Source organism: Macrobrachium nipponense, chromosome 29 (genome assembly GCF_015104395.2).
Source record: "Macrobrachium nipponense isolate FS-2020 chromosome 29, ASM1510439v2, whole genome shotgun sequence".
In the NCBI taxonomy this organism is placed as follows: Eukaryota; Metazoa; Arthropoda; class Malacostraca; order Decapoda; family Palaemonidae; genus Macrobrachium; species Macrobrachium nipponense.
Window position 1 is genome coordinate 20,390,454 of NC_061092.1, and position 25,553 is coordinate 20,416,006.

A 25,553-nucleotide genomic window follows, 5' to 3' on the forward strand; every position below is an offset into this window, starting at 1 on the left:
TATATATATATATATATATATATATATATATATATATATATATATATATATATATATATAGATATATATATATATATATATGATATATATATATATATATATATATATATATATATATATATATATATATATATATAGATATTATATATATATATATATATGATTATAATATATATATATATATAAGTTCATTTATGATTTTTTTTTAACAATTTTCGTCTTGATTTTCAATTTTTATTTTGTTTCCTTTGAACCTACCGTTGGTCTCACGAGTTTCAGTCTTATTCTGGCCACTGCTTAACTTCTTTACTTCGGTGTTCTTCGAGGGCGGTCCCTTGAAAATGAGATGGAAATGTAATGTGAATTGGGGTTACCTTTTATTCTTCTGGAGATTTATTGTTATCTAAACATGTGTTGAACACCTTTAATTCAGCTTAAAAGTTCACGCAGTTAAAGAGTCTAATATATATCTTATATATATATATAACAATATTATAATTATATATATATATATATAATATATTTATATAACTATTATATATATTATATATTAGACTCTTTAACTGCGTGAACTTTTAAGCTGAATTAAAGGTGTTCAACACATGTTTAGATAACAATAAATCTCCAGAAGAATAAAAGGTAACCCCAATTCACATTACATTTCCATCTCATTTTCAAGGGACCGCCCTCGAAGAACACCGAAGTAAAGAAGTTAAGCAGTGGCCAGAATAAGACTGAAACTCGTGAGACCAACGGTAGGTTCAAAGGAAACAAAATAAAAAAATTGAAAATCAAGACGAAAATTGTTAAAAAAAAATCATAAATGAACATTACTCAAAGGCAACACGAAATTATTTTCGTTCCCAATCGACGAGCGAGTCCAAGAAACGTTGTAGTATCCGATCTCAAGAGGTGCCCTTGAAAAGACCCTCGGGAGACATACAAGAATCACCTCATTCGATGGGTGGACTTTGAAGGACGCATAACGAGGGGGGCATTCCGGAGTAAACAAGAGCAAAGAAGGTGAAGGTCACACCACAAACAATTTCACTGGGAAAGGGAAGAAAAGTGGGAAGGAGGGAGGGAGGCTCTTTCCTTTCGATAGTGTGTCGCCATATTACTGCATAATTAAATCAGTTTCTCACTCGAGGCCTACAAGGCCTTCAATGCCAGAGACGCATTAAATTTTTTTCCTACTTTGCCTGAGGTAAGGAGGTTAATTTCCGAGTCAAAATTATCAGAAGAATCACGTCTTGTATGCAATCCTGCTTGACGAGAGAGAGAGAGAGAGAGAGAGAGAGAGAGAGAGAGAGAGAGAGAGAGAGAGAGAGAGAATTTCTAAAAACGAGACTTGATATGAGGACTACTACCCTGCATCGCTTAGTGAAGAAAATGGGTATAGGGGATTACATGGTATTAAAAATTCATGCGCTTCATTTAGAAAAATTAACCGAAGCAGAACAACATAAAAAAAAACTGCAACTTCCATCTGTATCCTTCAAATTCTTCACACCCATTTATAATACGTAGTAAGCGGCTTAAGTTTTCTTTCTTTTTTTCCGATTATCATTCTCTGTGGTTTTTTTTTTTTCTTTTCGTGGACAGCATAGCCGTCCTCTTGCATTTTCATAGACCCTTGCGAAGACCTTGCATTGGCAGTAGGGTTATACACTGAACCAGTTTTAAGAAGCCAGCAAACTAGTTTTCAAGACGGGGAGGCTTCGCTATCTATTTACCTGCGTGATGCTTAATTTTGTTCTTGCTACTGCAATACCCATCGACATTAGGGATATGTTACAAAAAATAATCTTTTGTTAAAAGACTTTGATAATAAGGAATTAGCGTAGACATACAAGATGTTTTCTAACTATATAATATGCGTTTGACTTGAAGCAGAATCCGTTGGCATTCAGTGAAAGTCCGCTGATATAATATCAACAGCTTTAGAGCCGGGGGGCATTTATATCCAGGAAGCTTAAGACAAAATACAAGACAATGGTGAATGGCGCAGTAATTTTCTAAGAAGGACAGTCAATGTGCTGCTGATAAGGAGGTTCTGTTCAAGTCTAGGAGACGGCTGCCAAGCTGTGTAAGTTCCATTTTTTTTTTTTTTTTTTTTTTGTTACATGGAAGAGTGTGGGATTCACTCAGAATCTATCGGCTAAAGGACAACTGCGATAATAAATGCTGTTGGGATTTCTCCTTATCTACCCCTCCTTGGTGGGAAACAACTTTTCTGTGAAAGCAATGGCACGTTCAGCAACTACACTGAACAGAACTTACGTTCAACCGGTTGCTTTAATCATCAGCAAAAGCTAAATTTAGGAACAAGAAATGTTCTCAACTAGAAAAAGGGACGTTGCATGAAAGCAGCCGCGCAGGGCTGCTTCACGGCAAAAAGTACCATGGTGGGTGACATTGGTGGCGAATTTGACATCCAGCAAAGCAAACCTGTTCACTTCCTTACAGGGTGGAGCCTTCACGATTTACATGTCAGTAACCTGCCATGCACATGACCGAGAACTATAATGCGCAGACAACATGACATTATCCATTTTTATAATCTTTTACATTTTAACGTTAATAGTTCCACGTACTCCCCTTAACACATTATGAAATTATTGACCTCCGAAGCATTTCTTCCCCTTCTTGACATCACACCACCAACTCCGCCTCCCACTCCCTCCTCCAACCCCAAACCCCTTCCTCAAGCCCCGCCCGGTCCCCTAACTTCGAGCGCCTCCTATGACTGGGGGAGGAAAATTCGTAAGCGAAATTAATGGGTCTGTCTGTCGTAGCGTCTACACCTGGTGGCCAAGGTGTGCATCATGGTCGCTGCTGAAAGCATCTCCCTCGAGAAGGCCACATCGACTCATTATGGAGATTATGATGGTTGGTTTAGCTCTCTGACCGCTGCAGTAGCAATTGACTAAGAGATTTGTACGCATATGGTTAATGTATTCATGGTTATTACTGGGGTCAATTAGTCTATGCTAATTGGCTAAACCTTCCAGTGCCTGATTTGAAATTCAAGATAGATTAGCCCGAGGACAGTATCTTTCACAAAATAGTAGAGAACCGATAAAGACTAGTTTTTTCTCAATTTCTTCCTTTTTTTCAATTCAATTCCACTAGAGCAAGCAGTCGTGTTTCTTCCAGGAAGCCAAAGGAAGTGCGTCGTTAAAATTTTGATCTATAACTCAGCCCAATGGTAGATATTTTTTTTAAATATTTGGAATGGGAGATATCAAAGAATAAAACTCGAAGACACACTGACTTGTATTTAAACTTTGAGCCAATACAGAAGGAGATTTTAATACGGACGTAGATAGTGACTAAGTAGTCATACTCATCTCATGAAAATGAGATTCTCTCAATCTTATCGAAACAGTAATGAAATGGAACGACTGGGAAAAGAAACGATCTTGTATCATGAAAGAAACCGCCGGTCCTTATAAGGCAGCTACTGCCTATTCGTTTTAAGCAAACCTCTTTCTAGAAGTTATAAACGGCGTCATTAACCAGCGTAAACAATACTGATAACAAAAGATCAGAGGAGATCGAAACAAAATCAGCTATTTCGGTGAGATCTGGACAAGATCGGCTATTTAATTGCATCACTTTCGCTGTGTTGAGTAGCATCTGGAACAATTTTTTTGGCCAATAGCAGCCACCCTCTGGCCTCGTTTCTTTTTGAGGTATGCTGGGAGAAAGAAAATAAAAACATAAGATTTCTTTGGGATTCTTTTGCAATATTTAGTTTTGCTAAATAACACCCAGAACGTATTTAACTCCATCGTACAGGGGAATCATTAAGCATTTTCCTCTAAAAACTCGATATTCGCTGCCACGGAACACGACTTGTCATTTCAATATCTATTAAGACAGTTGAGAGAGAGAGAGAGAGAGAGAGAGAGAGAGAGAGAGAGAGAGAGAGAGAGAGAGAGAGAGAGAGACTACACCTCTTTTTCTAATTAAGTACTTCATTTTCCTTCCAATATCCCCAAATTAGTAAGAAAATATAAATATCGCATTTCAATCCATATGATGTGTGTGTGTGTGTGAGTGAGAGAGAGAGAGAGAGAGAGAGAGAGAGAGAGAGAGAATTCAATATTTTCGTTCCTCTTCAGTAACAACTGGCCATCAAATCTCAAGTTCTTTCAGCTTTCAAACAACAAAACGAGCGGAGTACGCGAATATACATACATACATATATATATATATATATATATATATATATATATATATATATTTGTATGTGTACATCTGTGCCTGTATGTACATGCGTATACAAACACGACGTCTCGTTCTTTACTGAACCAATGGTGTGTCCGAGTTACATAAGACGAGGCATGTTTACGGGCACGCTGTCTTAAGAACCGTTTGCCTGCAAAATTAATTAACCTTTTGTAGCCTTACACGCAGAAGGCTATAACATTTGGACGTGGTTATGTCTGTAATAAATCAGAATAACTTAACAATAAATATTATCAAAGGTTATGATGGAGACGTACTATGAGAAGTCGCTAGCGAAGCCACAAACACTGACGGGTAGCTCGAGATTGTAATATGCTTTGGTACTTTCAAATACTCAAAAGAACTACAATGATATGGATGGTAACCTTTATCAATGAAGTTAAGAGTAATTTATAGGGTAATAAAACTGAAAAGACACTGCCCGTTAGGAAAGAGGATTAGTAAAAGAGGAAATTAAATAAATAAGATTAATATTTTAATAACAGAAATCGCTTTCAATACCACTGTGGTCAGCATTAAAACGCAAAAAGAACGACACCCTCAGTGTACCTGTGCAACATTTCCGAGATCTCGAAAAGATGTAAGGGAAATGCAGTAGTGAGGCATAAAAGGCCCTGTCGTGTTTTCTGTGATTTATGTCAATAGATTAATGCGTTCACTGAGCAAGATGTCTTAGAAATTTTGAGCACATTGCTTTTGTCATCTCCTTTATTATTTTCCTTATGACAGTTTGCTATTCATAGTTTATTGAGGGGGAGGGTTAAATTATGCTTATTCATTAATAAATAAATAAATAAATATATATATATATATATAAACACATACATATTTATATGTATGCATACGTGCATATATATATATATATATAATATCTATATATATATATATATATATATATGCACGTATGCATACATATAAATAAATTTTATGTGTTTATATATATGTTTATTAAATTATAATACTTATTCTATATATATATAATTATAATATAATATACTTAAGTGAATTAAAGCATACAATTTAACCTCCCCCTCAATAACTATGAATATATATATATATATATATATATATATATATATATATATATATATATATATATATATGTGTGTGTGTGTGTGTGTGTGTGTGTGTGTGTGTGTGTGTGTGTGTGTGTGTGTGTGGATAAAGAGAGAGCAATTTTAAATCAACCACGTGACTTGTTGGCAGCTAACATTTCCACCTAAAATTCTGTAAATTCAGTTAAATTAAAAGTAAACGACCTTTCAAGAGAAATTTGATACGGCAGTTCGCTTACGTATCTCTCTCGACCCCGATATCATCAACTTTGCGATAAGAAAGTTACTAAATCATTCAGATAGGAACAGGTGTTCTTCCAATAACCCTCTCTTCTTTTCGTTTCCCACTCCGATTCGTCCAATTATGAGTCTAAGGATTCTCTCTCTCTCTCTCTCTCTCTCTCTCTCTCTCTCTCTCTCTCTCTCTCTCTCTCTCTCGATCTGTGTGTGTGTGTGTGGTACTTCACAGACAAATTAGTATTTCATGGGAACAAGATTGCAATAATTGCCTGTAATTAATAATAAATAAAATATATGAAATTCACTACAAAGCCAAACACCTCATCTTAACTTTTTTTACCTCCTGTACCTTTTAATAACGTCTCATGCATTTGACGGTTATTATCCTTTTTCTATATTTTGACTAGTTGTTTGTCTTTAGCTTTGCCTGAATCGATGTTTTTCATTTTTTAACACTTGTCTATTTTCTCTTTACTCTAGCTAACCCTTTGCAAAGGTCTGAAAACGATTCTTGTTATTTTCCTTAATTATTATTTTTGTATTATTTTTATCTCTTATCTTGCTATGTCTCTTCCACCTGTCCGTCCACTTCATCGAACCCCTCTGTTATATCACTACCCTAACCCCCTCAATTTTTTCTGGCCCCAGGGTTTCTGACGTCAAACGCCTCTCGTGCCAGATAAGACAAGGATAAGATAGGTGATCAGGATATTTCTCCGATCTCTCCAAGCCTCGTGGCACTTTCAATTTAAAAATTATTAGTATAAAACAGTTAGTCAAAACCAGATCACCTCAATATTGTAGCATTGTTTGTTTTGCCGTTCAGTATTAATTCGCATTTTTTTCTAACCTTCTAAAAAAAGGAAAAAGAAAACGGGTCTCATTTTATCGGCCTTTCAAGTTGCATATCTTTCTTAATCTCGATCTTTTTCTCTTACTTTCTACAGAAACATGGCTGTCCACCTAACACACTCAAACGATTTCTGGCAGGCTACTTTAGATTCTGAAAGTATCGTCAGGATACTTATAAATTCAGGGCAACTACTTTACGTACTAGAAGCCGCTGTAGGATACTTAAGCGCCATTTAACGAGCTCCTGTTCCTATTTAAAGTCTTTTTAGGATACTTCCTCAGAACTACACTAAAGGGTTGAGTCCTTGTTTGATTCTTACGAGGCTTCTTTTCAAACACATGGCGTTCTTGAAGCGGTTGTAGAATATCACAAAATTCTGATTAACCACATTTTATCCTTGAAAGTTTCAGGATACAATAATTAATTCCAATATTAACCCCTGAAATACTTTAATTTGTGGGATACTCTGATCGACCTTAGGCTGAGACTTCTGTATGGGTTTTCATAAATAAAATTCAATAAAGACAATAAAACCATCCTTATACTATGGCAAGTGTTCACCGTATGAAACTACTAGAAATGAACACCAAGAATAAGCGTTCGCATTCGTAATGTGCAGTTTCATTAACAGTTCTTCACTTCCCAGATAGTAAAGCTATCAGTAACATTTATCAAAAACTGATCATTTCATAACTGGATTTTCCATACTATCAAATAGAAATATAAATCGATAAAAGCCATTTGCAAGCAGTTAATGACCAAAGAAAAATCTGCTTTACAGTTTTTTTAAAGGCATTTTGCTAAGTCAACTACATAATGGGACTTTGGTGTGTTTCCAATCAGATTCATTCATATTTTGTTTGTACACGACTTAGTTTATGGAGGCCTCCATTCCAAAAACAACAAATAGAAAGAAACTTAGTGTTTAGTTTAGATATCATGTAATAATACGCTGGCATTTTTATCTTTTTATTTGGATTATGTTAACTTATCTCGACAACCAACAGACTGCCAGAATGAAAAAAGGTGTATACAACCCGTAGAGTATACACATTAAACTTTCATGATTTGTATATCTGGTGTTCGTATATGAATCCAGCCTACCGGATACTTTTATTATCTTGTCTAATTATCTATGAACTTTCCAAACTATTTTACTAAAAGATTAAGATCAAAATCCTGAAACCCAGATACTGAATAGTAAAAGAAGTATATATAATTTCCTTAACATAATAAAGCTCGCTAAGTTTTCCTCAACACGTTTGTAATATAGATATTTGTCACATTTAAAATTTCAGTCTAACGTCACTAACCCAAGCGAACTTATTCCCGGAAATTGGAGAACAAAGCACGACAGATTAGAAGCTTCCAAGTAAGAAATCGAGACCAGGATGAGATATTTTATTCAGGAGTGTTTCTTCGGCACCTGTAATGTTTTGCGTCATTAGGCTTTGTCTTTTTTCAAGTGCCCCTTGACAGGTAGTGACGCAAATGGTCCGGGGCCGTAACTTATCACTGCACACTGCATTCCAGAGGCTATTGTTGAAGAGTTTGGAATGTTGCAGCTACTGAAGTAGAATGGTTCCAACTCCACGGGGGTGTGGGATTTCCTAATTGAGGTTCTGCCCTGACTGGGTTCGGTCATTTGAGAGAGTGAGCTAGCCAGCCAAGAATTATTAATTCATATTCGTTATGTACAAGTTGATAATATAGAAAGAGGGATTTCTTTTCAAATAAGTACAATAAACTGAAAACGTCAATAATGAAGAGGTAAAAAAATGGTTCTACAACATAACAAAGAACATAGCCACAGTTATTATTGAATCAGCCACCACAATACAGCATTATGGAAGAATTTAGAGGAGAAAGGGATTAATTTTATCAGATAAAAGAAGTTATCCGCAAATCTCCTGTTACTATGGGGAAAAAAGATAGATCCGTTTCCCGTTCGTAGTACCTTGAGGGAAGACTGGTGAATTACTACTGGACTTAGGTTATTCTTGTTTTAATACTTTTGACATAAATGAAATATGAGTAAGGTTTCCATTTTCAGTGCTGAAGGAATAGGCTAATATGAAGATTTGTACAATGGTTCATGACTATTTTTCAATAATGATGTAAGAGAAGCTGAAGGCAATACTGTTATTAATTCAACCTTAAAAATGTAAAAATGACGATAAAAATGAAGAAAAATATTATGCCAAAATATTTTAGACGTTAAACCTTCCTAAGGACGTCCACGAAACCGAGTGAATTCACCTGGGAATGCGTATAAATAAAAGATGACAGGTGGAAGATCTTGAAAAAATTATGGCGGCGCGAGGGAGCGGATAAACACGTCCAAACAAAGGCAAGACAGCGTATGATAAGACGAGAAAAGAAATAAATTAGCATCAGACGAAATCCAAGATAACGATCGAGTTAACGAAAGGACGACACGCTGTCGGCATCCGGGTGTACACTTAGCTATGGAAAATGATCCCAGTACCATCGCTGCTTTCCATTAGAAGGAAAAAGTAACTAGCCAATGACTGTTCTTCAGTGATGTCTCGTGAGAGACAGACTCTTCCTAATTGGTTTACGTTCTCTCCTGTTATCGCCTATCGCCAACCCCCTAACCTCTTTTTTTTTTTTTTTTTTTCGTTTTTTTTTTTTTTTTTTTTTTTGTTACAATATCAGCCCAGACAAGGGCTTAGACGAATACATTCTAGTGAATGAAACCCTGGCCGTGGTAGTTCTCTCCTTTCGTGTAAGTTACCTCCAAGGTATAATGACTTTGAATACATACATATACATACATCATATATATATATATATATATATATATATATATATATATATATATATATATATATATATATATTGGCAACAACATTATCTCAAGTTGTTTATTGAGTATGATAAAATAAAAATGCACTTACGGCCAGGGATACCTACAACAACCAAGGAGATTTATCAGCTGCTAGTGATAGCATTTAAATATAGCCATGCTGGAGCCGGAAGTGTTACAGTGGCATGAAACAGTATCTCTCTGAGAGTCTGATTTCATCATTCATACATTCTTCCTAAAAACTGTATAATTAAATAAATTAATAGCTTACCGATTAAAAAAACTAACATATTTGAATCATTTGGTTATATATACATACACACACACACACACACACACACATATATATATATATATATATATATATATATATATATATATATATATATATATACTGTCAATGTTAATGAAAGAAAGATAGCTAAAGCAACTGAAAGGGTGTGAAATGTGGAAAAACTTGGAAACGGTCAACGGGTTTAGCAATAGCTGAAAGGTTGGTATATTAATATATATATATATATAATATATATATATATATATATATATATATATATATATATATATGTAATATATGAATATGTATGCATACGTGTGTATGCCCTTGTAATGTAAATGATAAACGACTGTAAACCTTAGTACATCAAAATGTTTCCCAAAAAGAGAATCCAAAGCGTTTTCGTAATCGCAATGCAATAACTTCATCTTTATCTCGTCAAAATATGCCGGTTTTTTCGTTTGTCTTTTATCGAGGCGTCGCCGAGTAGAAGTGTCCCCTCCCCCCTCCCCACCCCTACCCCTCATTCCATTCACAAATCCTCGTCCATTTACGTGGGTGTAAATTCTCGAAGAGATAAACAGAAAAGATGTTTCTCAGTACAATGGCACCGTGATCGTGATAGCTGAGCGCCGATGTTATAAAGCGATCAGATTATTATGGCTTTCGGCAGTCTTGCTTAAGCAGTGACGGTAAGCTGGACCAACCAGTCACGCTCGCTCGCCGTAAACATCTCTGTGTTCCGAATCATTATATCTTTGTTTTTTATCATTTTCATTCTTTTTGTGGCGACCTTGACAAAACGGAGTATATACTATATGCACGTTGGACTGGCAGCTGACCAACCGCAAGATGGTCTTTGAAGATCTCGTTGGATCGAGTTTATGAAGCAAAGGTAATTTTTTTCCATTGTGCTTTGTCATTTCACAAGAGCGCTAACACTGCTGATAATTTTGTCTTTTTATCGAGGCTATCTAGATCGCACAGCTTCAAGATATTTGTTGTGCATTTATCATTTCTCAATGGCGACTTTTATGAAGTTAGGTAGCTGCCGAAATCATTTTAACACAGGAGTATTTAATCAATATAACATTACAAGTAGAATATTTCATTATTCAAACTCTGTCCGAGACATTCATAACGTCAGGCATACTATGCATGAATTCCCAGCCTCAGTTACCACGGTGCACAACTGAATATATTGATTTCAGTTTAAGAAAAGCAGAGACTTTAAACCCAGTCCTATTGCTAAAAATATCTTATGAATATTAATCTACTGGAAACTTCTGCAGGGACGTCTCCTATGTAAGCACAAGAGATTCATTCGGACTCTCCACAGTGACACAACACTGAACTTATCTATCTCTTATTCACAATAACCAGGATGATTCAGCAGTTTCAGTTTATGATCGTCTTCCTGTGTCTAAGGAAGTGCTAAATTCTATGAATAATATTGAGCAACCTGGCGCATGGGATTCTGGTATTTAAAAGGTTATGTTATTAACACGCAGTGGAACAATTAGCAATTATGTTTTAGGTTCGTGGATAATAACTTGCTCCGATGAAGAAGAAAAAAAAAGGAATCACGATTACAATAAAAGTCTATGTTTGCATAAACTTCACTGTGACCCGTGGAAGAGTGTCCTCTGGTCGAATAATAATAATAATAATAATAATTGAGACGTGCGCTTACTACTACTTTTTATTATCATCATCAATTTTGCATTCAGACGTTATGGTGTGTTTTTGTGATCGAGTACATTGAAAGAAAGGTAGACCGTCAGAATGCACCTCTTCCTCACGTCCCTCAACAACAACATTCCTCTAATTACGAGAATCCGCAGGCGCCCCCTCCTCCCTCCCTCCCCTTACACCTTGCTCCTGGGACAGTTCCGCTCTCCTTCCTCCAAAGGAAGGAGACACTTGAGACGTTTACACACAACTCGACCCATCGGCGACTAATGGAAAAGCATTTGGCCTTTCATCTTAAGATCCTCAGGACAAATCAATCTGTGAGACTGTAAGACTGACGTATGAATTCTATATTTGAAGCTCCATCTAGTTGGCCACTTTAGGATGAGAGCAATGCTGCGTTGATGACAATGGCGTCCTGTGCCATGACCTGTGGCACTCCCCTCCAGCCGGTCGCCACGCCACCAGAGGCAGCCATAGTACAGCAGTAGGCTTCGGCGACTGAGTCTGGAGGTGGTTCAGGGAATAGTGTTTACACTGCTAATATTGACCACTGCCACTTCACACGAAGATCGCGAAGTCACTGCTAGCCTGGTGCTCTTGGGAGGACCGGCCCTCTTGTTTACCTTATATCCATTGTTTTGGATAACCGTCTCTCTGGCCCCAGTCCCATTCCAATCCCAACCCCACCCCTCCCCCAAAACAGCATCCGTACCAGTGAAAACCTACCGATATAATAACCGATTTGATATTATTAAATTGAAGACTGTCCCAGACAGAAATGCTGCGTTCCCTTTGCATAAAGAAAGGAGACTCGTGCTGCCGACCCCAGCAACGTGCTGGACAAAAGTCCGAAGTAGAAGACTTCTATTTTAGTTTGTTTATGATAAACCAGCTAAATATGACAAACCACTAAAACTCTTAAAAAAAATTATGCAGAAGATTTAGAAAATGAATGTAACATATATTCCAGTCACATACTAACATGAAGTACATCCTCTCTCCAGTAGACTAAAATGCGAACACAATAAAAAAAAAAAAATAATAATAAAAAACTTTTAAGGGGACGCATCAGAAACAAAGTGAACAAACTGCATTAATGTCGTGATGAAGACGACAACAACATCTTATCCTATAAAAAGTCCACTTCTCTCTACCTCTCTTATTTTGAACTCAATTACCAGAGAAAAAAAAAATCCTGACAAAACCAGATAAAGTAACAATAATAAAAATAGTAACAGGAAAAACAGACAGGGCTCTTTACCAATAATCTGAAAGACTAATTTTACAGCAAAGAACAACACCAACAACTGCATAAGCAAACAACTAATGTGAAAAATTTTTCTTCTCCTTCCAGATTGACATATTGTGCTATTATCCTGCTGGTGCTGCTGTTCGTGGTAAGGACTTGAGAAATTGTAAGACTTCTTCCCCAATTTGAATAAGAAAAGTACATCTTGTTTGTAATTTTATACTTATGAACATGTTGCTTGGTAGGAATTATATTAAGCTTTGAACCATATTCACTTTGAAAACCATATTATGTGCCTTTAATATTCTTTACTTCTCTGTGCAAACACACGCGCGCGTACACACACACACACACATATATATATATATATATATATATATATATATATATATATATATAGTATAGATAGATAGATATAGATATATATATATATATATATATATATATATATATATATAGATATAGATATATATATATATATATATATATCTATATCTATGTATATATCTATATATATATATATAGATATATAAATCTGTAGATATATATATTGATATATATATATAATATATATATCTACTATATATATATATATATATATATATATATATATATATATATATAATGTTAGCCGTTGCCTCAGTATTACTATTACCCTAATTAAGTACCACTAAATCTTTAATTACCTCGTCGCACACGAACGCGTGCAGACACAAACTTGCGCATTCTCATACATACGTACACACAGTGATCTTGGTTTTCCCTTTCTACAGGGCTCAGCAATGGGGGTAGGTGAGCCGTACAGGTTTTTCGCTTCTTCTGCGCAATCGGATGTCTGCCTTTCTCTCAGATATCGGAAAACTCTGACGGCATGCTGCAATGAGACGGACCCAATGCGTAAGTATAGACGTTGTTACCCTTCGTATTTTCTTGGTGCAAATGTCTGTGAGTGCCTTTCTTGTTTTTCTGGCGTCAACAGTTATAAACAAATGCTTTTTTTTATTATACAATTCAGACGTTTTCTTAATTTTTGTTTCCTACTGCAAATACGCTTACGAAGACCAATTTTCTTAAAATGGACTTGTTCGTCTGCCTTGTTTTAATCGTAGCAATTGGTAAATACTAGTGAATGTGTGCGCCTGTGCTGATGTTTTTTTATTTTTTTTTTGGTATATATGCATGCATGTGAACCAATTACGTTTTGTATAATAAGAATACTTTTGTTGTTTATTCATTTATTTTTAATTTAAATAACTGAATGAAAGGATAATGAGACTCTCTGTACGAAAAGTTTCGACTGTTAGTGTCAAATGCATTCCTTGAATTATAAGAATTTTTAAAGATCTGTTAACCGGCCGCATGCGCCAAACTGGCGCATATTATATAGCTCCACGAATTCACATCGAACATCGATTTTTCGTTCTGGTTCCCTGCCTCCAAGATCCAGCAGCGTTCAACAACATACGGGCACTGTAGCCGATAAATCGTACGCGCCCCTCCAACACCCAAGTGGTACCCGACCAAATATTAATGTCAGAAAACGGATAATTCTGAAATATGGCAAACAATCAGAGACCATTACGAGGCTTGTTAATCTTTTATGGGATCCTCGCTTACCTGCCCAGCATTCCCGAAGTCTACTCTTACATGTCTAAGATGAAAAAAAAAAATCCATTAATGAAATGAATATTAGTTTAACGATCCTGACCAATAATTGTCTAAACAACATCCCTTAAATCCAGAGTTCCTCTTCCTCGACTTGCGCTCATTACTTATCAACCTGTAGGATTCTACACAAAAAAACACATGATGATACAACACTTTCAACATACAACGACGACTGAAATCTACTCTTAATATTCGGTCGCGGCCGTAACCAGCACTGTTAAATGAAGACTAGGGGGGAGGAGGAGGAGGAAAACAAGGAAGTTTGACCAAACTTGAAATCCTGGTATTCATAAAAAAAGTTCAAGATCTGATAACTTAAAACTTAAATCAATCCAAGCATCCATTCATTAAGAATAAGTAATTTATGAAGCAGTCTAGGAGGTATTCTGAATAACAATCAAGCTGTTACGGCATCTTTTGGTTGTTGATAGCCTTATAAATTAAGGCTTTTCTTCTTTTGCCCCAGAGGCGTTTAGATAGAAACTGCCAACTGCTGCTATCAAGTCATTAAACTAACATCAGACTAGCTATATTTTCCCCATGAGAGAGAGAGAGAGAGAGCGAGAGACCCAATGTGTAAAGAGGTGAAAAGGGTTGATGTACATACAAAAATAGCTTCATTTAGCAGCTAAGAAAGATACATATGGTGTACATTAATATCTGTGCTAAAGAACATTTCGAAATAAACTTATCGCGGCTTTCATTAGAGTCTCTCGTACATCGAATTTCAACCTTTGTTTTACAAGTCATAAAGATTAGCTACAAGCTCAATCGAGTTTCAGATTTAAATTATGTCTCGCAAATAAGATACTTCGAGGAGATGATTAGCGATATCTTTTGGATGATAAAAAGTTCATTAAAAGAATAAAAACGTTGTAAGAAATATCTCGATAAATTTTATTTTCAGTTATTGATTCGGCTACCAATTAACTAAGTACCAGGAGCGGTTTCCGTGTTAGGATTCACAGATATTCTTTTGTGGAAATATTCCATTAACGAATTGTTCTAAACACGAAAAATTCTTAGGTAGTTGCACAATTTTTTCGTATTTTATATAGTCTGACCTTACAAAGTATCATAAATTTTTTTCTTATAAAGTTTGCACTTAGAAAGCATCATCAAATTTTCATTATAAAGGATGCACTTACTAAGAATCATATTTTTTTTTTTTTATAAAGTCTGCACTTAAAAGTACCATCAATTTTTTTGTTTTTATAAAGTCCGCACTTATAAGTATCATCAAATTTGACGTACTTTATAAAAATAAAATAACTAATTACAATTTCGCGGTGGCGCGAATGGCTGAATATGACCAAGGAGAGAGAGAGAGAGAGAGAGAGAGAGAGAGAGAGAGAGAGAGAGAAGAGTCCAACTCAGCGAGTATCGAAAAGTTATTTGCTCAAGTTTGGTAGCCCTTCGTACGAGTTCCTCAAGATTGACTTTCTCTGCTTGATTAGCATAGCTCCAGACACGAAGGTGACTGAAGTGTTGAGTGTTTGAAAAGACTTCCATGAATATTTATCCACCTGAGGATTGCTTCATAAATGTTAATTCGTGCCCTGTGGAAGTAAATCGATGAGGTGGACCGGGTCGCGTCGAACAAAAATTTGATCGGAACAAACGTTGAAATGGCCCATAATGAGCATGGCAGCACCAGTAGTGTTACAAGTTTAAGATATCGCGTTCGAGATGGATAGCTAAAAGCTTATCAAACTGATATCAACTGAACACAGACTAAACATAGGAATAAAGTCCGTTCGTTTACACGACAGACCTTTTTTTTTTCTTTCTTTCTTTTCTTTTTTTTCTTTTTTTTTGCCAGAGAATAAGAATAACCTTACCTTAGAAGGTAAACTGTCTATTCAATTTTTGTGTCCCCCTCTCTTCATTCGGGCATCGCTTTGCCCCAAATTGTTTTTTTATTTTTATTTATTTATTTTTTTGTAGTTTCACGTTGCATATGCCATGAAATAATCAGAACAGTGAATGTTATTATGTATTCAATTACGGATTTCAAAGTGATATCATATATATATATATATATATATATATATATATATATATATATGATATTTTATTCTTAAAAATATTCAGTATCTATCAAAAAAGAAAAACTTAATCACATCACGACTACCAAAGAATGAATATGCATATAACAGTCTATATTTGGCACAAGAAAATTCTTCCCATCATGCAAATTGCAGAAGCAATTTGGAAAGAATACCCACACATGGTAGTTAGAGACACCAGTTAGTGGAAGGCATCTCTCTAAAGATGAATAAAGGTAGTGTGAGTGTAAGGGGGGCGGAGGACGAAGTAGGGGGAAGAAGGGGGGGGAGGGGGAGATGTTGGAAACGGCTCGGCGTGCGAAATTTCAACCAATGAAGCCCCAGGGTTGCTGGAATGTATAAGCATTCCAACGGAGGCTTCATCTACCCCCCTCATTAGTTGTAAAGAAATTTCGTCTTGGCCCTACTTAGCGCTGCCATTACCTCTTTTGGAAACGGAACCTCATGCAAATCATATACAGGGTCTGTTGACTTTGAAATATATTGCTTTCGAATGGACTTGGAGGCGCCTCTCTCTCTCTCTCTCAGTTCTGAGAGAGAGAGAGAGAGAGAGAGAGAGAGAGAGAGAGAGAGAGAGAATCTATAACGCTTCATTCTAAACATCTTCCTGAGCTCTTTTATATCTATTTAGGTTATGAAAGGGTCATTAAGGGCCTAAACTCTCTCTCTCTCTCTCTCTCTCTCTCTCTCTCTCTCTCTCTCTCTCTCTCTCTCTCTCTCTCTCTGGCACTACACGGGAGTTCCCTGGTCTAGGAAGCTTTACTCGAGACTTCCTCTCTTCTTCTCTTTCCCTTCTTCCATACATATTCATGTCATACAACGGCCACTAAAGGCTATACTTATGTAACTATTTATGTGACATGAACTGTAAGTCGAGCGATATGTTAGCCGAGCGCAGACCCGGAGAACACACATTATACTCAGCCCTCTTGGTTTTGTTAATTGAATTTGAAGTGAGCATTTTTCTTGCCCTGTTACTGGGAAGGGATGCGTAAATGTTGGCAGCTGAATTATGTAACTTTTTTTTTTTCTATTTTCGTTGGTCTACGATAATCCGCGGGTAGCTGAAACTGGTTGGTCATCTGTGAGGCTGACACAAACAAATAATTACGAATATTATAAGAGAAACTGAATTAGAACCTTAACGATGATTTATAATTACGTTGTAATAATGCCACTGATAGATTAAATGTCAATATTTTTTTCTTCCCTCTTTTCAGAGATGATCCACGTCACGACGACAGGGGTTTCGAAAGGCATCTTCCACACAATCGAAGGAAACAGAATATTGTGCTACGACACCAGAAGAGGGAGATTTAAAGCCATGAAAAGGGTGAGTAGTCCTCCTCCTCTAAACTGCAGTCTGCATGAAAACGTTATCTGTATCAGTTGTTATTTTAGAGATTCATCTACAAATTATAACTTTTAAAGCGCGATTTTATTAGTCATATGATTGCATTTGGGTTATGATCACGAAACTCTCAAGTTTTAAACTCAGCATAAATCAAATAAGGCTTACTCACTCGTTCGACATGGGAGCACATTATTCATCGCAAACCGTAGATTATGTTGTTAAAGACCAGCCATTAACGAAAAGTAAGAATAATTAAGTATCAATAATGATATGGGCAGTATACCTAAATCAACTGTTTTTTAACAACAGCAGATAACTCAGACATACAGCAAATAGAAAAACAACGAGAAAGAATGTTTTCCATGCAATATTCATTATACGTTTACAATAATGCTTTATCAAATCAATATAAATTGTCGTAAATGCGAACTCAAATCAAAATTTCTATGTGCTTCAATCATACATCATGCAACATTTACATGAAAACAGGCTAAAAAAAAAGAGGAATAAAAAAAGCTCGAATACAAAACCAATGTTGTTTCGAAAGAGCGGACAAGGAAAGAAAAATGAATCGGAAACCATTTGACATTCGTAAAATCAGACTGGTAAACCATATGATAGTTTAAAGGAAATATACGACACAAAACACCGATAGGGGACGACCTCATAAATCATACGAAAGGCGTGAATGAAGGAATGGTGGTTCTTTGGAATGAGCCTTGTCGAATTCGCCTCGAAGAAATAAAACTAAACAATCTGTGGACCTTGGAGAGCCTTTTGATGGATGGAAGGATGATTCCCTCTATCTCGAATCCTTCCTCCTGCAGTAGTAAGTTACCGCTTGGGGGCTCGCAGGAAATAAAAGGAATGCTATGGAGAAAGTCTCCTCTAAAGAGGTTGGGTGTTTAAGTATTGGGGGTTGGGGATGACCCTTTACATTAACTAGGGTGGAAATCCCCATATTGTAGGCTACATCAGTAGACCCTAAGGACGCATGCTATGTCAGTTTGATGGACGAGCGACGACCATCATTTGACCTCCCTCATTTCATGCATGTATTGTACACGAATGACCTTTCAAGAAAGGTGATAAATGAACGCCAACGGAAGCGTTTTATTAGAAGCCATAACCAAGGTCGAGTCTTTTTCATATTTCGACATGGGTGAAATATTAACTCTCCTTTCTGTCTTTTGAAATGAAAATGGCCTACACGGATGTTTTGGGGAGATCTGAAATCAACCTTATGTCCGATGTTCAAACAAGAGACTGTAAGGAAGCCGTAGAAGCTTTTGGGATTAAAGTAGCTTTTTAACTTTCAAAAAATTTGTAAATACTTTTATACGAGGTAATACATAGGTGTTCGTGTATTTTTAACACGTATCTGCTCATAAAATGTGTATGTGCCCTTCCATGTGTTTATATGCGTCCATGTAGCGTGTAAGACTATGGAAAACATATGTTGCATAAATGAACTTTGGTGCGAGAAGACTGTTGTTAACCTGCGCTATTTTCATGATCTGGTTAGAAAAAGGAGTAAGAAAATCGAAGACCGTTTAACAAGTCGTTTGCTGTGACAAGCACGAGAACAATGCAGAAAAGAACAATCGTAATACAAGACTTTTATGAACAGTAACTTAGGGCGGGACTGGTCTCTTAAAAAGTAAAAAATATAAGCCGTGATAGCAAGGGGAAAGAAACAAAAATTGACCCTTTAGAATGAAACGCCTTCGAAAAACAATAGGGTATTTATGAACGATTTGACACAAATTATGGGCGATTCCACTACCCTCTCCGGCACGACTGTTTGCAGGAATAGAAGAAAGAGAGAGAGCGCGCGAGAGAGAGAAAGAAAAAAATAGCACCCTTTCCTGACCTTTTTTTATGCGCGGTTTCGTGCGCACATTCGTGTGTTGCCTCCGTCACGACTACTTATTGATGTTCGATAAGATGCACATCTTTCGCAATCTTCTTTGTCTTAATGGTAAATGTTTCGAATAGAGGCTGAAGTTGTACGAGATCGACATAAATGATGGACATATCTCTTATTTCATTATATTTCATATACGTATCTGCATTCTCCGACTACACGGAGTAAGATGTCTACTGCAGACTTTCTATAAATTAATGGGGCAAAATTAGCCTTGTCCAACGGTAAAAGTTTGCGTGGAATTATTCACATTTTAGAGACGAAATGCCTATTACAATTCCAAAGCGCTGCATTTTGGCTTGAACTGGGAAGGTTGTTGGAGAGCCTCCTACTGTTATCAGTATTATTATTTCTGTTCTATCGTATTCAATGTAGGAATGTAGGGTCCTAAAGGCTTCTGTGATACAAAAGCACGAAATTCTGCATGAAACGGCTGCCGTCTTCAAATTCTTCGACATGGGCGAATTTTCTTCAAATACTTTGTTGTGGCCCATTAAGGGCGCGACCCAAAAATTCACGATGAGGGTGGAGGTCTTTAGCGAGTTATTTGTTCCAAACGGAGAAGTTACTATTTTTCTCTTTACAAAATGTAAAAGAAGTATGCCCAAAATATGTTTGTGAGCCCTTTTGGCTCATGAAATCTAAAAGGTACAGGATACAGTTTAATCCGATGACTGAAATTCTAATATCTTTTCAAACCTAATGATATCATTTATGGTTACTGTTTTCAATATTATTGGTGGTGGACACAATTATAATGGGCCCCTGTCGTTGTTTTCCTGCGCCTGTTATTTATGGCATATCTAATACTGCAAATTGGATAATATAACTGTTCACTTTGCTTTGAAATGTGAGGGGTTTACAAAACAGAAGCTTGGACGAAACACCTTTCCGCCAAGTGAGACAGTACTCATTTAGACTCATTATTCTAACACAGTCCTCGATGTTTACTCAGTCACGGAAAAGCTTTTGTGGAAACATTTCCGGCCCAGGCCACTCATTGGAAAAGAGGTCAAAAGGCCGGACACGATGCTCAAAGACCGAATAGTCAAGTTTGTTTGTATTAAGCGACAGGGAATTTTCGTGCGCCCACAAAAAGGGTTAGACAATGCTGCGAAAGATTTCGATTGTGAGAGAAACATTGTCCTCGGCGTGTTGTGTGTCGCTTGTCGGTAGTCAAGGGGGTTACAAATAGGGGTCCTCTGTGTAAACACTTAACAGGTGAGATGGGAAGCAGAGGCACGGTCGGTTAAGTGGCCTTTTATTTGACCAGAGGCTTCGGCATCTAGGCATGAGGAGCTGCTGAAGCAGTGGAGCTACTGCTTGGAAAACAAGTTTTCGCTCTCCTGTTCGGGCCACAAGAATAACCTCCGGGCTGTTTGCACTGATGGATACAGTCAAACACTCCTCCCCTCCTAAAGCCTTATACGATGACTGACTGACAGATGGCGAGGGAACATTCTTTCAGTCATCCTCGCGAGAGAATATAGCGATCGGCCTTTTGACTGACATTCACCGAAGTCCTCTACTTTCTGCTCTCGTTTCACCAATCGTTCCAAGAAGAATGGAGCTAACACCTAACTGTTAAACCGCGGTCGCCATTCAATCACGCGCCGAAAGGACCCACTACGCACGAAAATCCTCTTACAATCCTGGAAACCGGCGTGCGAAATTTTAAAACCCCAAATCTTACCCACACGGGATTTTGAGACACGCACCTTATGTAGACATTAGGGAGAGAATTTAAACCTCCAAAATGAAGCGTTCTTACGGCCGAAATCTCAAAAAACAATCCTGAACACTCGGAATTATAGCCATTCTTCCATTGTTGAGGTCAGCCTAGGCCTAAGAATTTACCCAGGTGTTCCCCTGAGGGACATTGTGCCATGGAACAGTCGGATACTTATGAAAATGATCGACAATCCTCTTTTCCGGATGGGTTTCGGATTTTATGGTGAATTGGAAAACCGTGGCAAATAATGTCTACTCCATTTAACGTGGGAAATTTTTCATCATTGGTTTTCCATTGCTCTCAAAAACAAATTAAGCATTTTCACCAGAAATTCTGGTAAAATACTTGTAATACGCAAAAGTGCTGATTTCAGTTACTGCTATATATTTTTGCCCATTTACCCTAGATTCATTGAACAAATAACATTGTTTTTCTTATGAATCTGCATGGTATTTAGTTTCAAACTATATTATACTATATGTGGCGTAATATTTCCTTGTGTATGCATTAAAGCAGAACCTGTAAACACACACACAAAATACGCACGCGGGACGACTATGCACTGATAATTCATATACACAAACCGATTAAAAGCTTGTGTGAATAGGACGCTAGACAAGGATTAGACACATGCAAAGGACTAAAGACATCCAAAGGACTCAACCACGCGCATTGGAGCGCAGGGAAAGGAAGGTGACGGAGGCCATCCTTCGGTGGGTGGTCTTACGGTTGGATTATGAATGGTTACGACCACATACTAATGAAATTCACAACCAATGCGGTATTTTTGCCCCCGAGTCACTAAGTAATTTAACCCTCTATTGTTAGCGCGACTATACCAAGGGTTAGGCCTCTCGGGGCTTAGTCGTCCGTCCATCTCCTCAACCTCTCGAAGAATTCTGGAAATTCGACCGAGATCATAAGTTCTCCGAAAACGCCTCTAAAAATATAACTTTCAACAAATAGACAAGTCAACAAACAGACAAGCCTCTAGTGAAAGTGTCGTCTATTGCGCTTTTGAAAGCTCCACCAAGATCACGCGAATTTTCCCGCTAAAAGTATACCATAAAAAGACTTGAGCAACATAGTAAAATTAAAATGCCCCCCTGATTTATTACATTAGCGAGGCCTTTTATGGACAGTCATTAATGACAATATCTTTGAAAACCTCATAACTCTCGCCAGTTGATTCATAGCGCTTGGGAAACCTGTTAAAAGACGCTTATCTTTAAACGGTTAACTAGCGAACTTAATTACGTTCAGGTAGTATTATTTAATTAGCCGTGTAAAAGATAGGCCTAGTATTTCATTCGCTAATTGGCAATTACCTGAACTACCAAGCTGAAGCACATCTGCTTGTTAAGTTAACGACCTCAATTACACATATTAAGGGTTTGAGAAATACCGTACATAGATCTGATATCTTTATTCTGGTCTAGATCTCCACGATGAATTTTTTTTATATATATAATTAAGCAAAATAATAATTGCAACTTTTTTGCTAAACGATCCTTGAAACAAGAGACGAACAGGTTTTTTTCTTTTTTAAGAAACAGGTATATATATATATCTTATAATAATTTAAATATCGAATTGCGCAAAATTGAGTTAGTATAGAAGGCATTAGCTGCTGGTACATACTCAAGAGTAATATTTTTTATATCAAAATGACAGATACGGTAGAAATGAGGAATATCATCAACGAAGGTAAAAACGAAGTTCACAAAACCGTCAGAGATTACTGGAAAAAAAGGAAGAGAAAACAACGAAACAACAGCCATAAAAGGGGAACTTATTTTCAAAATTAACCAATTAGAATCCATCGTATAACGTCAGAATTGGCTATTAGGCCCGGTGGTGTGTGTGGCCTCCATCATCTTTATAACCAGCTATTGGTTAATGACAGGTTAGCAGGTCAGTCGTTCTGTTAACATCCAGGTAACAAGTATTCTGACCGAATCAACCCCAGAAGTATGATGTATCACAACTTTTTTTCTTTCTTGTACACTTTTTTTTTTTTTTATGGGATCACCGACCGATGGCTTTTATGACCGATTCCTGACATTTTCGTTTCTCCCAAGACTCAGCTTTTCCTGGGGCCCTCCGGATTCTGGGAGAAATAATCTAAATTGTTTAGTTTCTATTTTATTCTAGTGCAATTCGTACCGATTAGGGCTACTCATTCAAGCAAGAACCCTTGCTGGTAAAAGACCACCTTGACATTTACTTTTTAATTTTTTTTCTTTGCTTTACATATTCTGGAGAAATCCTTCGAATCATTACTCTTTTTAACCTTGAGTAATTCTTCGGGTGATCGATTACTTCTGAGACATTCAACTAAAAAATATTCAGGTGAAAAATGCACTGCAAAAAAGCTAACTCTTACAATGGCAATTTTGTGCGGCCAACTTGCCTAACAATTTTAATTATCAACGATCCTGTCTATTCATAGCAACTCCTGTACAAAATAATTAAATTGCACCCAAACAAAAATCTGATTAAAGACGGTTTAAAAACTTCCTCCATTATTTTTATTGTTATGAACAAAAGCAATGTAATGTGAACTTTTTATCTTGATGTTGAAGCAGATAATACCATAAATTTACGTTCCCCATTAATAATAACCGAAGGAAAGTAGATAATTTTAAATAAAAAATTACTTAGTTTCATATCTTTTGGGCATTTAATTCATGGACGAGGCGATATCTTACAAAACTACAACCAATTCTAGAAAGGAAACGACGACGAAACTTGGTTAGTAGCTGCAAGAAAAACTATTTTCCCAATGGACTTTCCTTTTAGTGGCGGGCAAACTAATAATCTCTTATCAGCATTTGTGGCAGGAGGTGGCGCCACCCCGTAAGCTTTCTCGAGATGAGGATAATCTTACTCTAAGCCTTGAGATAGCTCAACCTTGTGACCGAATCAACCTATAACGCCATCTGGATTCGCCAGGTGTTGCTATGGGTCACGTGTCTTGGTACGCTGTTTACAGGTGGATTGAAAAGGGGGTAGGGGGTGGGGGTCATAGGTGAGTCGGAGAATGACTTCTAAACGACAGACAAGAGTATAAAACGCTGACTTAGTTTCGGATCTTTCTTAGATAGTGACCCCTAAGGTTTTTAACTCTGTATGTATCCACCTTTGTGGCGTGTTTAGTACAAACCCTTTGGGGATTACCGTAAAAAAACATAAAAGAAAAGACTGTAAATATCATAAAGATAATGATCCTCCCAAGAAATATTAGTCCTAGATAACGAACCCCGAACTTTGTTGGGGGTCACTATCTAGAAAAGATCCCGGGCTTCTCACAGCGAAAGCTTAATTACACTGTCTTTGTTATTCTTAATCAAAGTGATGCAATTACTTTCAATGTGATTATGAGCATGGTTATCCTCGTAAAGAGAGATATATTTTCTCGGTGTAACTGTGAACATAAAAATCACATCGAACAGCTACAGAAGCTAATTGAAAACCTTGAAAACACCAGGATATATGAATTCTAACTTCGAAGAGAGAGAGAGAGAGAGAGAGAGAGAGAGAGAGAGAAGAGAGAGAGAGAGAGAGAGAGAAATATATATATAAATATATAGGCCTAGGGTTTGAAAATAACACGTCCTGTCTGTCGCAGTGGTCTGTAATTACCAATGCGGGCTATAATTATAAAAAAGGGTCTTCTCCCATCTCATCCACTCATCGGGAGTTGAATAATCCCCCATCCCACCTTCCCACAGACTCGTCCTCCTTAGAAGAGAGAGAGAGAGAGAGAGAGAGAGAGAGAGAGAGAGAGAGAGAGAGAGAGAGAGAGAGAGGAAGCATTAATAATGGGTTACGGAGGAGTCTACCGGCAGTCTACAAGCTATTCCTATTCAATCACAGAGATTATCACATATAGTAATGCTATAACACTAATCAAATACACCATAATGAGTTACTGATGACATGTTTTTTTCCTACAACAACGTTTTTACTGTCAATGAACCCATCTGCAATTGATATCTTTTGGCAGAATATTTTCATTTACAAAATGCGTCACAATTTACAGTAAGTCACGAGAACAGCACAATTGATCCCAATATGCAGAACATTACCCAGTGTTATATCTAACCACTAAATAAATTTTATAAACCACAAATAGCAGTACAAACGACTAGTATTCAATCCAAAAATACAGTACAGCCAACTATACAAGTGTAGAAGACATACACATTAACACAAAATACACGACAGTAAACCCCAAAAGTCTCGACGGACTCCAGAGACTTACTGCCATGCAGGGAAAGACAATTTGATGTTTATTATTTATGCAGAAACTACCAAGAGAATCAGAGATTACTATTTCAGTATTCC

General features: G+C 36.9%; 1 protein-coding gene and 1 long non-coding RNA gene across 4 annotated transcripts in view; one reads left to right on the forward strand and one right to left on the reverse strand.

Annotated features, from left to right (window-relative positions):
- Positions 1-25,553, reverse strand: part of LOC135206178 (uncharacterized) — a 469,022-nt gene that overhangs the window by 215,146 nt on the left and 228,323 nt on the right. The gene's annotated exons all lie outside the window — the stretch shown is intronic.
- The window catches only part of LOC135206169 (uncharacterized), a 48,805-nt gene that overhangs the window by 17,667 nt on the left and 5,585 nt on the right, over positions 1-25,553 (forward strand). Inside the window, exons 1-4 of one of the 3 annotated variants that reach the window (XM_064237462.1) lie at positions 10,198-10,404; positions 12,559-12,601; positions 13,227-13,350; positions 17,411-17,523. In XM_064237462.1, coding sequence (XP_064093532.1) covers positions 10,394-10,404; positions 12,559-12,601; positions 13,227-13,350; positions 17,411-17,523 — 291 coding nt within the window. In that variant the 5' untranslated portion in view covers positions 10,198-10,393. Of the gene's footprint in view, positions 1-10,197; positions 10,405-12,558; positions 12,620-13,226; positions 13,351-17,410; positions 17,524-25,553 lie in introns of those variants that run through there. The other 2 variants (XM_064237463.1, XM_064237461.1) reach the window with 2 other exon arrangements.